The sequence below is a fragment of the Staurois parvus genome, unplaced genomic scaffold (assembly GCF_062004578.1).
Source record: "Staurois parvus isolate SC_StPar_1 unplaced genomic scaffold, SC_StPar_1.0 ptg000831l, whole genome shotgun sequence".
Classification (NCBI taxonomy): Eukaryota; Metazoa; Chordata; class Amphibia; order Anura; family Ranidae; genus Staurois; species Staurois parvus.
The window spans coordinates 475,591-493,752 of NW_028318627.1; the positions used below are offsets into that span (position 1 = coordinate 475,591).

Genomic DNA, 18,162 nt, shown 5'->3' on the forward strand with positions numbered 1-18,162 from the left:
TCAAAACCTCATCCCCACTGTGAAACATGGCGGAGGGAGCATCATGGTTTGGGGCTGCTTTGCTGCCTCAGAGCCTGGACGGATTGTTGTCATTGATGGGAAAATGAATTCCAGAGTTTATCAAGACATTTTGCAGGAAAACGTACGACCATCTGTCCGCCAACTGAAGCTCCGCAGAGGATGGGTGATGCAACAGGACAATGACCCAAAGCATACAAGTCATTCAACAAAACAATGGCTGCAACAGCACAGAATACGCCTTCTGGAGTGGCCCAGTCAGAGTCCTGACCTCAACCCCATTGAAATGCTGTGGCATGACCTTAAGAGAGCGATTCACACCAGACATCCCAAGAATATTGCTACACTGAAACAGTTTTGTGAAGAGGAGTGGTCCAAAATGACTCCAGATCGTTGTGCAGGTCTGATCTGCAACTACAGGAAACGTTTGGTTGAGGTTATTGCTGCCAAAGGAGGGTCAACCAGTTATTAAGTCCAAAGGTTCACATACTTTTTCCTCCCTGCACTGTGAATGTTTACATGTTATGTGCAATTAAACCATGGCAACATCTAATGTTTGTGTAGTATTATGTTCAGCAGACTGTGTTCTTCTATTGTTGTGACTTAGATGACGTTCAGAGCACATTTTATGCCCAATTCATGCAAAACTCCACGTAATCCCAAGGGGTTCACATACTTTTTCTTGCAACTGTATTCTACCTGAACAGTCTCAGAACCTCCTCAGACAAATCAATCCTTGTCAGATTCTTCCAAAAAAGATACGGATGAACATGACTATATGATTCCAACTTTGTTCAAGCATCCAGTGATTTAAATAATGGTGACCAAGTTGCCACAATTAATTAGGTATGTGGTCAAGACACTCTAAAGGAATTGCTGAATTTACCTTCTGCAAGGGCCATCTATTCTAGCAATGTCCAGTCTTCTTTTCAGGGTCATTAAAACTGGTCTCAGAGCCTTCGCAAGCCAATCAGTCCACTTCAGTTTCTTCTGAACAAGAAGATGTCCTTTGTCTAGGTTTTTGATTCCTTCTTTTGTAAGGTTGGTGAAATACCTTTAAATAAAAGCATACCTGTGGAAGTATTTCAAGTGCCTTTCTGGTATTTTGGGGATTATGCCACCAATACATGTCTTATTGGCACTTGGTGGCTCCTCTTTGGGCATAGGTACAGCTTTGGTGACTGATGAGTGGTCCCTCAAGGCATGCATTTCAGGTCATATTTTGGAGATCTTTCATCCTTCACATCTCAGACTGAGCCACAGAAATGGCTTCATTCAGCAGGTCAGGTAGGCTCAGTTGAACTCTCACCCCCTTTCAAGTCTGGTTTCTGGACCAGTGGCAGTCAGAGGGCCTAGGTTAGACCTAGGATTAGGTTAGGATTACACCAGGTATGAAAGCGAGCCTAAACTTGTGGTTGGAGAAGTGGAATCCTCTGCAATGTCATTCCCTTCTGACAACCTAGTAGCTGGATGTGCAGTCAGACACCAGAAAAGTAGTTGGAGAGCCCTATTTCAGGAGCAATGGGCTCAGGTCCAAGGGCCGTTTTCAAGGCTTCAAGATGGTGTCCAACATCCTGGAGTTGAGAGCGTCATTTCAGGCTCTCTTAGCCTTTGGTCACCTAATCTGGGGTAAACCTTTCTTGGTGAAGTTAAATAGCCTACATCCAGAAAAAAGGCGGCACTCAGTCTTTCTCCCTCCTGAAGGAGGTTTCTCCAATTCTGGAGTCGGTGCATGTCAAACTTCTGCAGCTATCTGCGGACTATGTGCCCGACTGGAAGAATCTTCAGGTGAACTATTTGTCCAGGACAATCCTGGACAACATTGAATGGTCCAGATTGCCTCAAGTCTTTTGAGAATTGACGAAGCTTGCTAATTTTCTCCAAAGGTAGACCTTTTCACATCCCCAGTCAAAGTTCTATTCCAGGGTCCAGCAACTGCAGGTAATCGGAGTGGAAATGCTGATCATAGAGTGTATCTCCAAGACAGCTTATACCTTTCTGACGCTCCCTCTGATTCTCAGCTTCACTGGCATACAGTGGGCATCCAACACGTAATTATACTGTTCTTCAAGCTGCAATTTGGTTGAAACCTCCCAACAGGATTGCTGTTCTCGAAGTGGGATCTCCCATTGGTGTTGGACTTTTTTGCATCAGATGCCTTCTATTGAAATGGCCCCCTGTGGTAGCTCTTGCTGAAAACTGCTTTCCTGGTAGCAATAACATCAGCCAGAACAGTGTCGGCAATAGCAGCCTTGGGGTTTTAAGATCCCCTTCTTATGTTCATCCCAAAAAGGGTGATACTCATGCCGATGTTCGAGTTTGTGCCTAAGTGGCCTTCAGAGTCTGTCACACAAGAGATTATCCTTCCTATGGCCCTCTTGGGGAGTACCCAAGGAGTTAGCCCATCAGATGTGGGCCAAGCTCTGAAATATTACATCAAGGCGACATCTGGCATCAGGAAGTCGGAGCACCTAGTTGTCATCCCAGGTGGAGAGCAAAATGATTTCACAGCTTCCAACAAGATTATTGCCTTTTGGTTGGTGAATCTCATCTCCTTGGCCTACAAGTTGAAAGGGTTGGCTGTGCCGGGGGGGGGGGGATCACGGCACTCTCCACTAGAAGGGTCTTGACCTTGTGAGTGGCAACAGGCCAAGTGTCCCCAGAGACACTATCTGCAAGACAGCTACGTGGGTGTCAATAGATAGGTTCATGGCTCATTACTGTATAGAAGCAGCCTTAATGACAGTTGAGTTTGGTGGAGGCATCCTGCCTTCTGCTTTTAGCCAGGATTACGGAGTGTGTAGCATTATCCCTCCCCTGTGCGGCTAGTTAGTTCCCAGCTGTGCTGACATGGAGCCGTCAGGGAAAACAGAATACTGAATTACAGATACCGTAAATTTCCTTTCCTGACTCCATGTCAGCACAATTCCCACCCAGCTTGGTAGGACTAGTTATAGAACGAAGAGGCTACAGGTGGGCTCAAATTTCTGAGTTAGGTCCTGGAAGCCTGGGGGGGGGGGGGCACGGGGCCCTTACTCAGCTGTCCTGACATGGAGCTCATCAGGAAAGGACATTTACGGTAAGTATCTGTCATTTAATTTTCCATTTTCGCCTTGCACATTGAAGTAGAACTGTCTGTGATTGATCATACCTTAGATTGTAAGCTCCCAGGATCAGGCCCTCCTATCCCTCTTGTATTGAACTGTATTGTTGCTGTCTTGTCTCCCGTTATATTGTAAAGTGCTGAGCAAACTGTTGGCGCCATAAATCCTGTATAATAATAATCATACCTGTTCCCAGAGCGGGGAAGGCGACGGAAGAGACCTGAAGATTCTCACACTCCAGTAAGACATCCAGGACTATTTTCTTGATGGATTTTGGATCATCTGGTCCTTTCACATGGATAATCCATATAAATTTTCTGAGCCTTCCAGACGCAGTAACGACGTATCCCTTATGAGGTTTGGATCCTGCCAGAAATGGAAACATACAGAGCATGGCCTTAACTGGTACCTGGTGAGAAACCATGATCCATAATAATCCTAACGCCTGCAGCCCATGACCCTCTATATATTCCCTACGTCTGCCACATTCTCTTGGTGCATCGTCTATTCTGTACATATGAAAAACATTTTTGACAAAAGCAAAAAATAAAACAATGATGGTCCAACGCAGAGCTTTACCCAGAGCAGCAGCAGAAGATGCAATAGGTGGTCCAGCAGCTTCCAGAATTGCTTTTGAAACTCCTACAAATAAAAATATAAAACATGATGGATTAAACATTCGTTATTCGATGTTTGGCGGGTTTCTCACCCGGGCAAACAGCAATATAAGCCCTACTCCCAACTCCATTTTACTTCTTCCCATAATCATTACTTTAATAATCCAACCTTTGGATGTTGAAGTCTCACATATCCTCGCTATGTTTTGGTTGAATCACGAGAGAGCTTGACTAGCCAGTGGTCTGGGAGACCAAGCCAAGCAGAGGTACTGCTAACCAGAGAGCCAGGTGGCTCGGCATTTCATTGTGTATTATTTTGAGTGAAGTTGAAACCCCCTGCATGGGAAACCTTGTGTTGAAAGGACTTTTCGGTTACTGTTTAATAAAAGTGGGCTACCAGGTCCTTAATTTTAGTTCCTGTCTGGTGTGAACTCCCTAACAAAAAATGCATCTACTGCTGAGCTAAGCATCTCTCATATCACAATACATACACATACTAGGGCCAGTTTAGACAGGAGTCAATTAACCTATCAGCATATCTTTGGAATGTGGCAGGAAACCAGAGTACCCTGAGGAAACCCACACAGACACGTAGAACATGAAAACTCCAGGCGGGTGGTGTTGTGGATGGGATTCCAACCGACAACCCTCGTACTGCCAGGGGGAAGTGCTAAGTATTTAGCCACTCTACTGCCCCTCTACCCCCACTGTGCTTAGTAAATTTTGGGTTCCCTGTCAATCTGGACCTCTTTTTTACAGCCCAACCTCTGCTGACACCACCGCGCTCTTGTGACCAAGATAAATCACACCTCTAATATGGATTCACACAAGTTGGTATAATCCAATATGAAGTTTATATTAGAATTGAATGTGATTTGGTCAAAAGGAGCAAAATAACACTTATATATGCAGCAATTACAATCACTTTATCAGTTCTGAGTAACAGTGAAGTTCCAGTAACCATTAGCAGGCATGATTTCAGAAATAATCCACTGCTTCCAATCTGAAGGGTCTGTTGAATCCCCGAGTGAGCAAGAACAACTATCAAGAAACTGGTAAGCTCACTGTGGGTCCTCAGAACTAGATGACAAGGATTAAATGTGGAAGGGAGAGAGCGCTCATTTATAGTTAGGCAATGTCCATTTAAGAAGGCTAGAGTCTTCTGTGTGCTTGTTGGGGCCCAGTTGTTATGAAGTTGAATTAAGGTGTAGATTAGGGGTTTCCAAACTTTCTAAAAGGGCTAGTTTACTGTCCTTCAGGGGGGCCCAGTGGGTGTCAACAATGCCCAATCTTTGGTATTAGGGGGAGAAATAGTTGGTGTAAGTGGGAGGAATAGTGTCCCATTTTAGATGTCATTGGAAGGAATTATGCCCCAGCATTGGTGTGAGTGAAAAGAATAGTGCCCCATTGTTTGTGTCAGTGGCAGGAATAATGCCTCAAGGGCCAGATAAAGGCAAGCAAAGGGCCACAGTTTGGAGACCATTGGTGTAGATGATAGTTCCTCAGGATGGTAACACAAAAGATAATAGGGAAAAAGGGTAAAGGTTAACACTCTCCCTTTTGATGGCAGTGAATTAGTGCGGGGTCCCCTTTAAGGAACTAAATAAAAGGCAGACTTAAAGTAGTGAAGGGTAACAACTGGCATAAGTGTCTCTATGGGCAAAGACAACTCTCTCTGGATGTTAAAAGCCAAATCAACAGTAGTAGGAACCCCGCTCTGCTGGGAAAAGGGAACTTATTGTTTCAGTTGGCATTGCTGTATTCTGACCTGTAATGGTATGTCCTGCGGTCAGCTTCGATGGTGAAACTGTAATGCAGATGTATCCCAACAATGGCGGTGGGGAGAACTAGGCCACAACCTGGGGCAACTATATGTAATGTTCACAACTATGTGCAGGTAGATAGCTGAGGTGATAAAACGGTCAGTGTTCTTAGTGGATATATGGGACTCTCTCACCCGATCAATGTGATCTGGCAGATCGTAGCGATCCATCTTTCCAGGCAGATGGAGACCCCCACCAGCTCTCTGGTTCAGATTCAGCGTCCCATATGGTCTCCTGCTAACAAAGTGGCTTATTGGTCAGCTTGGCAGACCAGGCAATCAGCAGGCTCTTTTTCCCTCTCCAACTCTGGCTTCACGGCCTAGTTCAGCACTTCAGCCATCAGCACACCTCCTCCTCTCTCAGGCTCTCCTTCTGCACTCTCCTAGCTTGTCTCACAGGACCCACACGTTGCCTCCCCTGGGAAATGTAGTCCCGGGGTGCCCTGCTCACCAGTTGAGTCTTGCTGTTCAGCATACAAGTCCCAGAGGGCTGTTCTGCCAAATGTGAGTGACCCTGAATGGCAGGCCACCGCCATCTAATGTCCATTTTATAGTACTGCAACTAACACCATTTCAATGGGTTACATATGCATTGTGTTATCTGAACTGCTCGCCCGTGTTCTATCTAGGACTTTGTACATGGGAAAAAGTTTATGACCCCTTAGAATTTCCCTGGATTTCTGCAAAATCTATAATCTGATATTGAGATCTCGGGGGATGGGATGAATCACCTGTGCGTAGAGTGAAGTCTCGGTTGGAGGAATTTACAATGACATCGGTCACCTCTTTGGTGATATCGCCGGTCTTCACCTGGTAAGTGACAGATCCGATCGTCATTTCATGAACCCCAGGTGATGGGTTTTTCACCTTCCCAAAGAGATCTGTAAGACAGAAAGGAATGCTAATAAGCAGAATGGAGGATAAAAGAAAGCCGAGTTCCCACCACCGATGATCAGCTGCGCATGGAAAGATGAAAGGAGTTGTGAGTATGCAATGTTATAGACTGTGATATAGAATTATGCAGATACCACAACTGATTTTGCTAAGTTTCTAAAATGATCTTTCTTACCTTTTTTCAAAGTTAAAACGTTCTGTCATGTGACCATGTATCTCTTCTTCCTGATAGTGGGGGGCGGGGTTACAGGACATTGTGCAGACACTCCGTGTCCCTGTATCCCAGTCTGTTCAGACTGAGGCAAGAGGCAGCTGTGCTTGAGCAGGGGGCATGTTCAAGAGGCAGGCTGTGGTTGGGTGGAGTGTGTTCAAGAAGCAGGCTGTGATTGGTCAGGGGGCGTAGTGACTGAACAAACTACTCAATCCAGGCATGCCGTGTGTCTGCACAGTGTCCTGTACTTCTGAATGGCCAACCAACAGATGAACACTGACCACCTAACACAGATCAGCTTCTGTACGGTCAGTTTTAGAACAAGGAAGAAAAGGTGAGACATGAGAGAACATATGGAAATGACACGTGACCTCACAGCAGATGTACAGGCAAAGGATCGATAGTAGAAACTGGGGAAGAGGCAGAGTGGTATATATCTTCACCCAGAGAATCAGAATGGCAAAGGATCCCGGTGATTACAACTCATACGTAGTGAACAGTGAGAGTGATAAACCGACACGCCTGATACTAAAGAGTATAAAACAATAAGAAATGTGCAATACGCCTATATGAGAATCCATAACAGGCACAACGGGTAACAATACGTATCTGCCGCACTGGGATAAAGAGTTCCTGCAAAACATACAGCCATGGGGATCATCCAAGCCGGCCTGAAGTGGTAACATCTAAAAAACCACGCCGGCACCTACAGTCTAGAGCCAGGCGCTGTCCTTGTGGAGACACTTTCGGGTAAGATGGCAGAGGAGCCGACAGTAAAGATTGAGAGCCAAGTCCTTGGGCCGAGGTGGTCGCTGAAGGAGGCCTTTCTGGGAGCAGCTATGCTGACTCAAGGTGTGCCTGGATTTCCCCTGGGGATGTACCGCTGTATCATTTGCCATTATAGGAAAGGTGGAAGCTCAAAGGGAAGTCCCATTGGTATCTGATTCTATGTTTAATAAGAACTTGTATGCAGGGTGTCATAGCCCAATGTTGAGCAATGGTTTGTGATGAAAGATCTTGGAACAGTTAGCATTGATGTCCTTGGAAAGAAAGAGACCAGCTGCTCCTGGAGGCCTGAAGAAGAGCTTTCTTGGTATGAAAATAGAGCAAGCATACAATAATGTCCCGTGGAGGACCATCTGGGGTTCAGCACATAACAGCCCTATGGACCCTTTCTATCTCTAGTCTCTATAGCAGTATGAAGGGAATCAGCTCCTGAAAAGTGCCATCACTGTAGGTTGGAGATCAAGGATAGTCTCTGGAAGTCTGGGCTCTCTATCTTTTAAGCTTCTCCATCCACATCTCAGCGAGGCCTGAATAGTGGATGTCATGACAGAGCATCTGCCACCTGCCTACACTTTCCTGGATAATAATACAAGGAGAATCCAAGCCTTGCCAGACAGACTGCGTATGTTACTCCAGAGCACCAACTTTAGCTGTTTGGAGATGCATCAATGGATTGTTATCCTTCCAGACCTCGAACGTGGCTCCTGTCAGGTACTCAAAGTGTTTGGTGACCATTCTCTGACATTGCCAATCCATTCATAGATTCCAAGTGGTCAGATAGGGTGTAACTAGCTTAAAGTTTACTAAACCGGTGAAAAGTTTGAAATTGAAAATGCAAAACAGGGTCAGCATGGCAAACAACATGCAGATCTGAGAATACTAAACAGATTATGAAAGCTGCACAAACTTGAGAGGCCAGCTGAGAATCAGTACTTCAGTAAAACAGTTCAGAATATAAACAGCGACTTATCCTCATTGACAGCGACCCTCTCAATGAAGTCCCGGGTAGCTTAACACAGGCTGAAGGGGTCCGAGGCCCAAGGCTACCACACTGCAACTGGAACACTCACACAGCACTTAGGTATTTGATCTCCATACTATTTGGGTCATCTGAAGAAGCTGCATGTTATGAGACTGCTACACTGGGATAAAGAGTTCCTGCAAAACATACAGCCATGGGGATCATCCAAGCTGGTCTAAAGTGGTAACATCTAAAAAACCACGCCGGCACCTACAGTCTAGAGCCAGGCGCTGTCCTTGTGGAGACACTTTCTGGTAAGATGGCAGAGGAGCCGACAGTAGGATGAAGAAGCTGCATGTTATGAGACTGCTACCCACATGCTGGTTCTGACAATGGAGGGCCTCTCATCTGGCTGCAGATCACTTGCCCAGCTCACAGCCACTGAGGGAAGGAAGCAGAGACATGTATCTTCCCTGAGCATGTCCAGGAACTCAAGGTGGGTTTATAGGAAAGGAGCTAAAGGGGCATGTGCCTGTATCTGAAAATGGCGAGTACTCACAGATGAGTTGAAACCCTGAAGCTCCACATAGCCAGGATCTATGGAGGAGTGATGGGCAGAAAGCCATTGCTGAAAAAAACTATAATACATCAATTTTTGGATTTGTCAAATCTAGATGTAGAAATCCACCTAGGATCTATAGAGACACAGTATACAGTGCATGGTGGTGGGGGTGTCGTGCTGTCATTAGGCTTCTCATCAGCAGAGATGGAGGGATAGGTCAGGGATGGAGCTAAATACAGGCAAAGGAGAGCTGCACGCCCCAACCTGAATGTATTAGATTGGCCCGGCCAATGTGTATGGCTACATCTTTCCTTTGCAACATTCGGCCAGACATTTCAAATATATTATCATTAGGTCATTAGGATACGATGAGTGTTTATTACCTGCAATAAGCAAGGATTCAGATGCTCCATAATCCTACAAAACACCAAAATGATCAATTATTACATCAGTGGGATTTGTGTGCAATAATTTGTTTATCAGTCCACCCTCGTGGTAAATACGTCCCCAGGAGCCCTGAATGGAGTGGGGGGGGGGTTTCCCCCTGAAGGGCCCTCTGTTACTTATGTGCAGCTTAACTGCCCCCCCCATCTCCTGACTTTTCTGCTGAGGAGGAACCAGCCGGTGAGCCTCCAGCAGAAGAGCTGGGATCAGGGCATGGCGTGGTTGACCTCTGCCCACAACAATCAGCACCTCAGGAGCTACAGGAAGAGGATGCAATCGGCACCTCACAACGGCAGCTTGAGCTGATGTCCATGGATGGGACTTCGGTCTCCAATGACACAACCCCAGAAAAGGGTCTGGCATTGGGACAGGAGGATGTCAGCCTTACTTTGCAAACACTGGGGGATGTCCATCAAGTCAAAGTGGATGAGACTACAGTCACCACCTGGATACCCCAGGGAGGCTGGGCAGTCGGCCCAGATCCCCCACCGCATGATGGAGTCAGCCCAGCCACCCTGTCTTCTCTCCAGTGGCTGAGAGGACTTCATGAAGAAGGACTGGCCCGTACTTCTCCACAGCGGTGGGTATGTTCTATGAGAGAGGCAGAGGTTGGCTGGGTGAGCAATGATTTGTGTGGGACAATTTGTTTGGGGTACTGTGTGGGTGCTGGCATTGGGGGTGTCAGGAATGGACTTGCCAATAGTGGTGGGACTCACCTGCCTTGTGGGCTGCAGTACCAGGGCTGGCCAGCGGGTGCTCTCAGCAACCAGAGGTTCACTTCGGCAATTAGCCATCACCTGGGGCTGATTGCAGGTGGTGTATTTAAGGGATTGCCAGACCTGCAGTCTGTGCCTTGGTGTGTGTTTTTCCATGGGCCCCTGTATCTTGTAACCTGCATTCCTGTTCCTGTTCCTGCCTGACTTGTTGCCAACCCTGCCTGATCCTGACCTCTGCTGACTTCTCCTGTTTGATCCCTGGCTTGTGACCCTGACTACTCTCCACCTGCTCCCCCTGTACCTACCTGCCCGATAGTTATCGACCCGGCCTGCCTGACTACGTTGTGCTCTATATGTGTATGTACCTGTGTATCTATATCAGTTTAGGTTTGGGTTTGTTTCACCTTGTTGTATGTATTTGTGTTAGCTTGGGGTTTGGTGCACTGCGTTTATATTTGTATTGTTAGTCTTAATAAATTGTCTTATTTATACCATATCTGAAGCCTGCGTTTCCCTGTGTCAGTTCACACACCTCTGGTCACACCCGGAGCCCTGACATTACACCAAGGCCATCCTGACCAGAAGTGGCTGCACAGGGAAGCCATCTTGGCTTGTTGCTGGGAAGGATGGATCTTGATGAGGTTGTGTATTTATATCTGCTAGTGTTTGATGACAGGGAGTATGCTTATCAGGCTCTGAAGGAGTATCCCCGGGATCAACTGCTAGAATGTATACGGATCGCTCATGTTCTAGTAGATCAGGGCACAGAGTTCTCTGAGGTGCAACCTTTGATTCAGGTTTGTGTAGAGTTGGCTTCATCTGGTGCCCCTGAAAGCAGGAATGACTTTTTGCCACCATTTAGTGCAGACCAGGTAGAGTCCCTGGTGTGGTTATTAGAGGATGATGTGGATTGCTTCTTGGAGCGTTATTCTGCATGTTCACCACAGGTACTAAGAGATTGTATAAATGCAGTGCAGTCTTTGGTCAGACATGCTATGTGTAAGCTGAGCTTTGTTCAACCCATACTGCAGACATGGTCAGACTTGTTGCACCCAGCCTCAGTCAGCTTACAACGTCATTCCTCCACTCAAGGCACTCTTCCTGCATCCCCGACAGCACCCCCAGTGACGGCCCAGTATACTCTGCTAACTACCACATATCAGTCCTCTGCTCCCACTCGCTGCACCTATCCTGCCTTTAACCCTGTAAAGAAGTCCTCTGTAGCAACTGCTCCCTCCTCTGTTCCATCCTCCAGCTCTTCTCTGTCTTCAGCTGCTCCATCTGTTTATAAACCTGCGCTTACTTGCAGTGCTCCGGTAACTAAAACCAGGAAAAGGCGAAAATTCTTTCCAACCAATACCATCCTGCCAGTATCCAAACTGGTCAGCCTGCCATCTGAGAACCCGCCTTCCGTGGTGCAGCCTGGTGCCTCGGCGCCCACAATTCAGCCTGATGTCTCTACCCAGCCTGATGTCTCTACCCAGCATGATGTCTCTACCCAGCCTGATGAACTGATCCAGCCTGATGATCCTATTATGCCAGACGACTCGGTGCCCGCAGTCTTGCCAGACGACTCGATGCCCGCTGTTCCGCCAGATGACTCGGTGCCCGCAGTCTTGCCAGACGACTCGGAGCCCGCTGTCTTGCCAGACGACTCGAAGCCCGCGGTCTTGCCAGATGACTCGAAGCCCGCGGTCTTGCCAGATGACTCGGTGCCCGCAGTCTTGCCAGACGACTCGGTGCCCGCAGTCTTGCCAGACGACTCGGTGCCCGCAGTCTTGCCAGACGACTCGGTGCCCGCAGTCTTGCCAGACGACTCGATGCCCGCAGTCTTGCCAGACAACTCGGAGCCCGCGGTCTTGCCAGACGACTCGGAGCCCGCGGTCTTGCCAGACGACTCGGTGCCCGCGGTCTTGCCAGACGACTCGGTGCCCGCGGTCTTGCCAGACGACTCGATGCCCGCTGTCTTGCCAGACGACTCGGAGCCCGCAAACTTGCCAGATGACTCGGAGCCCGCGGTCTTGCCAGACAACTCGGAGCCCGCAGTCTTGCCAGACGACTCGGTGCCCACAGTTTTGCCAGACGACTCGATGCCCGCTGTTCTGCCAGATGACTCGGAGCCCGCGGTCTTGCCAGATGACTCGGTGCCCGCAGTCTTGCCAGACGATCCAATGCCTGATGACCCAGTGCCCGCTGTCATGCCTGGTGACCTGATGCCCGCTGTCGTGCCTGATGACTCGATGCCCGCTGTCGAGCCAGACGATCCAATGCCTGATGCTCCAGTGCCCGCTGTAATACCTGGTGACCCGATGCCCGCTGTCATGCCAGTTGACTCAGAGCCAGCTGTCACGCCTGGTGACTCGGTGCCCACTGCCTTGCCAGATGACTCGGTGCCCGCTGTCGAGCCAGATGACCTGATGCCTGGTGACCCGATGCCCGCTGTCGTGCCTGGTGACCCGATGCCTGCTGTTGAGCCAAATGACCTGGTGCCCGCGGTCGAGCAAGACGATCCAATGTCTGTTGACCCGGTGCCCGCTGTTGTACCTGGTGACCCGATGCCCGCTGTCGAGCCAGATGGCCCGGTGCCCGCCGCTCCATCTGGGGGCCCGGTGCCCACTGCTCCGCCTGGGGGCCTGGGGGCCCGGTGCCCATCGCTCCGCCTGGGGGCCCGGTGCCCGCCGCTCCGCCTGGGGGCCCGATGCCCACTGCTCCGCCTGGGGGCCCGGTGCCTGTTGCCCTGCCTGGTTGCCCGGTGCCTGGCGCCCTGCCTGGTTGCCCGGTGCCTGCCGCCCTGCCTGGTTGCCCGGTGCCTGCTGCTCCGCCTGGGGGCCCGGTGCCTGCCGCCCTGCCTGGTTGCCCGGTGCCTGCCTATCCTGCCTGGTTGCCCGGTGCCCGCCGCCCTGCCTGGGGGCCCGGTGACTGCTGCTCCGCCTGGTGGCCCGGTGCCTGCTGCTCCGCCTGGTGGCCCGGTGCCCGCTGCTCCGCCTGGTGGCCCGGTGCCCGCTGCTCCGCCTGGTGATCCGGCGTCCAGCCTGATGTGCCTCCACCCGGTGCCCAGCCCGATGTGCCAGTCTTTGATATCCCGCCAGTCACCGGACCCGGGCGGTGGAACATTTTGCCCAGCTAGGACTGTTTGGAGCGTCCTGAGGCCGCTCCTTGAGGGCGGGGGGGTACTGTCAGGAATGGACTTGCCAATAGTGGTGGGGCTCACCTGCCTTGTGGGCTGCATTACCAGGGCTGGCCAGCGGGTGCTCTCAACAACCAGAGGTTCACTTCGGCAATTAGCCATCACCTGGGGCTGATTGCAGGTGGTGTATTTAAGGGATGGCCAGACCTGCAGTCTGTGCCTTGGTGTGTGTTTTTCCATGGGCCCCTGTATCTTGTAACCTGCATCCCTGTTCCTGTTCCTGCCTGACTTGTTGCCGACCCTGCCTGATCCTGACCTCTGCTGACTTCTCCTGTTTGATCCCTGGCTTGTGACCCTGACTACTCTCCACCTGCTCCTCCTGTACCTACCTGCCCGATAGTTATCGACCCGGCCTGCCTGACTACGTTGTGCTCTATATGTGTATGTACCTGTGTATCTATATCAGTTTAGGTTTGGGTTTGTTTCACCTTGTTGTATGTATTTGTGTTAGCTTGGGGTTTGGTGCACTGCGTTTATATTTGTATTGTTAGTCTCAATAAATTGTCTTATTTATACCATATCTGAAGCCTGCGGTTCCCTGTGTCAGTCCACACACCTCTGGTCACACCCGGAGCACTGACAGGGGGACTGGAAGTACAGACTAACTTCGGGGTCCACCCCTCTGGGATTTCCTCCTGTGTTAGTCTCCTGCCGAAAGGGGAGATATGTGACGGGAGTCCATGGAACCCAGCTCACTTTGGAGAGGTGTAGAGACCCCTGTCTCAGCTCCCCATATCCCTCTTATGTGTAAGTCACCCTGTGCCTGTTAGGAGTACAGGGTGATCTGCCCTAATATTGGGGTGGGGGGCTGTGGATTATTTGGTGTTGTGTGGCTGCATCCCATTGTTTTGCTTGGGAGCAAACTATTATGGGATGTATGTGTTTATGTGTATTGGCTTGGAGAAGGGTGTCTCCAGCAGCCCTCCCTCCTGATGGGACTGTCTGCTGCTGTGAAGTTTGAATACCTGTATGTCTCTTGTTGCTGAGTGTAGATTGCCCCGCCCTGTGTCATTATGCAGGGAGGGGGGGATTGTGCCCTGAGTGTATATGTATCTGTGTTCAAATAAAGTAGTCTACTCTGGTTTACTTCAAGACTGGTGTCATCCAGTCTTGTATGGTCAGCGGTGGTGTCTGTGGTTGGTGTTCGGACGGGGAAGCGGTAGTATAACGGAAGTACCCAAGTGCAGTCTGGGTCGGTTCCGTTACAGCGCTTAATGTCACTTTTCAGGTTGTCAGTAAATAAATGCGGCGGGAGGTCGGCAGCGCTGGCGCCTTGTCTTTGGATCTATAGTACATGGCACACCGGCGGGTTATTTTGTATCTTCTGTCTTCATACATTCCACTCTACGATGAATCTCGAGGATACAAAACCGATACAATGTTCCCTAATCATCGACTACACCATGGAGAAAAGTGCACCTCCCCCGACACATAATAATGACATAAAATGAAGGTTGGATTTCATTAGTAACAATAGAAGCGGAACTTACACTGGAAGCGGCCGGTGAGGAGGAAGAACTGCCCCTTCTCTGCGTGTTTTCTGCGTCCGGTAATGAGACGCGCAGCGATAATGTGCTCCCGCCTTGTAATAGAAGATGATGAGGAGATTTCTGCACAACCCCTTGTTGAGCTGCGAAAAAAAAAAAATATTCAAATATTTCTACAGGAAACGTAACGGAAACGTTAGTTTTCTTAAATATAAATCGATATATTAGATGTTTTATTATCTGTATATGTATATACATTCTGTATTATTACATGACAGGGGATCCCCTCCAGTCCTCGGTACTTACCTGCCCCCTCCTTGTAGTGTATGGGGATCCCCTCCAGTCCTCAGTACTTACCTGCCTCCTCCTTGTAGTGTATGAGGATCCCCTCCAGTCCTCGGTACTTACCTGCCTCCTCCTTGTAGTGTATGGGGATCCCCTCCAGTCCTCAGTACTTACCTGCCTCCTCCTTGTAGTGTATGAGGACCCCGTCCAGTCCTCAGTACTTACCTGCCCCCTCCTTGTAGTGTATGAGGATCCCCTCCAGTCCTCAGTACTTACCTGCCCCCTCCTTGTAGTGTATGGGGATCCCCTCCAGTCCTCAGTACTTACCTGCCTCCTCCTTGTAGTGTATGAGGATCCCCTCCAGTCCTCAGTACTTACCTGCCTCCTCCTTGTAGTGTATGAGGATCCCCTCCAGTCCTCGGTACTTACCTGCCTCCTCCTTGTAGTGTATGGGGATCCCCTCCAGTCCTCGGTACTTACCTGCCCCCTCCTTGTAGTGTATGAGGATCCCCTCCAGTCCTCAGTACTTACCTGCCCCCTCCTTGTAGTGTATGGGGATCCCCTCCAGTCCTCAGTACTTACCTGCCCCCTCCTTGTAGTGTATGAGGATCCCCTCCAGTCCTCAGTACTTACCTGCCTCCTCCTTGTAGTGTATGAGGATCCCCTCCAGTCCTCAGTACTTACCTGCCTCCTCCTTGTAGTGTATGAGGATCCCCTCCAGTCCTCAGTACTTACCTGCCTCCTCTTTGTAGTGTATGAGGATCCCCCTCCAGTCCTCAGTACTTACCTGCCTCCTCCTTGTAGTGTATGAGGATCCCCTCCAGTCCTCAGTACTTACCTGCCTCCTCCTTGTAGTGTATGAGGATCCCCCTCCAGTCCTCAGTACTTACCTGCCTCCTCCTTGTAGTGTATGAGGATCCCCTCCAGTCCTCAGTACTTACCTGCCTCCTCCTTGTAGTGTATGAGGATCCCCCTCCAGTCCTTAGTACTTACCTGCCTCCTCCTTGTAGTGTATGAGGATCCCCTCCAGTCCTCAGTACTTACCTGCCTCCTCCTTGTGGTGTATGAGATTCCCCTCCAGTACTCAGTCCTTACCTGCCCCCTCCTTGTAGTGTATGAGGATCCCCTCCATTCCTAAGTACTTACCTGCCTCCTCCTTGCAGTGTATGAGGATCCCCTCCAGTCCTCCAGTACTTACCTGCATCCTCCTTGTAGTGTATGAGGATCCCCTCCAGTCCTCAGTATTTACCTGCCTCCTCCTTGTAGTGTATGAGGATCCCCCTCCAGTCCTCAGTACTTACCTGTCTCCTCCTTGTAGTGTATGAGGATCCCTTCCAGTCCTCAGTACTTACCTGCCTCCTCCTTGTAGTGTATGAGGATCCCTTCCAGTCCTCAGTACTTACCTGCCTCCTCCATGTAGTGTATGGGGATCCCCTCTAGTCCTCAGTACTTACCCGCCTCCTCCTTGTATTGTATGTGGATCCCCTCCATTCCTAAGTACTTACCTGCCTCCTCCTTGTAGTGTATGAGGATCCCCTCCAGTCCTCCAGTACTTACCTGCCTCCTCCTTGTAGTGTATGAGGATCCCCTCCAGTCCTCAGTACTTACCTGCCTCCTCCTTGTAGTGTATGAGGAACCCCCTCCAGTCCTCAGAACTTACCTGCCCCCTCCTTGTAGTGTATGAGGATCCCCCTCCAGTCCTCAGTACTTACCTGCCTCCTCCTTGTAGTGTATGAGGATCCCCTCCAGTCCTCTTTGCTTACCTGCCTCCTCCTTCTAGTGTATGGGGATCCCCCCCAGTCCTCAGTACTTACCTGCCTCCTCCTTGTAGTATATATAAGTAACCCTTACCCCAGTAAGGCAGCAATGGTAGAGTTCCCCTTTAATATGGACCAGTGTGGTAGCACCCAGCTAGTGCAGAGGTCCCCTTTACGCTGTAAGGTTTTTAAACTTATGTTTACAATAGCTAAGCTAAGCAGTTCTACCCCCGGATTTCCTGTAGCAACGGCCTGTCCTAATTTAGCAGGTGACAGTTTGAGCAGAAACTGCGATGAGGCCATATTCTGTATACTGCTTTTCACAGTTACAGGAAATGTTAAGAGGAAAATATACGCTTTGTGACATAATCGCCATATACACGCTTGTAAGGAGGGTACACCAGACACGCAGCAGATAAGAACCGTCTGTTGGGTCAAAACAGCGCTGTTTTCAATAAACTTGTATTCCTTAAGAGTCCGTGTCCGGAGTTTTCCTGATTTTCCAAAAATTGCTACAACACCAGTACCTACCTTTCTGTTCCTTGAAGTATATGGTGACGTATCCCTGGCTGCAGTCGGTGTCGGGAATATCACATTCTCCTCCATGAGATTCGCTGTAACTTTGGAAATACAGCAGAAGTCTATTTTTTAGTTTTTTCAGCTCTTCGGGCCCCTGATCCCATTGAAGTAGTACGGGATACGTGTTGGGTTTGTCCTCCATTCTGTGTTCCTCTGAGAGGGTGACGGTCTATGGCGGTGACATGGAGATGTCTGGGTTGGGTGTGGAGCAGAAAATGGCTCTCGGCTGACTTTCACTTTCTGTTTTTCAGTTTTCAGTCTCTCCTCCTCTTCTGGGAAATCCCCTCTGACTCCGAGAATGTCTCCTCCGGTCTGACAACTTCTGAGCTCTGCGGGGGATACAAACACGGGGCTGGGCTGAGCACAGGAGCTGACACTCAAATCCTCACAATTCGTTTAATATTTCCGGGGATATTGCGTTGAGTTTGGGGATTGGAAGGAATCGCAAGACTCAGATGAGGAAAGTGTTCCTCCGATCAGGAAGTAAAATGATCATTTGTGACATTGTCACATAAAAGCTGTAGGGGGCGCCACGTCTGAAGGGGACATCTGAGCAATGTGCTGACAAGTCAGGTGACAGGAGGAGGAGAATGCGGCCATCGGCCCCCCATTTCCAGGGACAGGCTGATGTTTGGGGTATCGCCCGTCCGCCTGAGCCGCGTACATTCTGTGCGTTACAAATGATACATTCATCATCATAATAATAATAATACAATATATATATACAGTCAT

General features: G+C 49.5%; 1 protein-coding gene across 1 annotated transcript in view; it reads right to left on the bottom strand.

Annotated features, from left to right (window-relative positions):
• LOC149443807 (protein mono-ADP-ribosyltransferase PARP15-like) overlaps nt 1-17,824 on the bottom strand; it is a 43,182-nt gene extending 25,358 nt beyond the window's left edge. Inside the window, exons 1-6 of the mRNA XM_089655263.1 lie at nt 17,383-17,824; nt 14,813-14,952; nt 9,359-9,392; nt 6,293-6,442; nt 3,702-3,764; nt 3,309-3,488 (exon numbers count right to left, since the gene is read on the bottom strand). Coding sequence (XP_089511389.1) covers nt 3,309-3,488; nt 3,702-3,764; nt 6,293-6,442; nt 9,359-9,392; nt 14,813-14,952; nt 17,383-17,572 — 757 coding nt within the window. The 5' untranslated portion in view covers nt 17,573-17,824. The remainder of the gene's footprint in view (nt 1-3,308; nt 3,489-3,701; nt 3,765-6,292; nt 6,443-9,358; nt 9,393-14,812; nt 14,953-17,382) is intronic.
• Between the last annotated feature and the right edge of the window lie 338 nt (nt 17,825-18,162).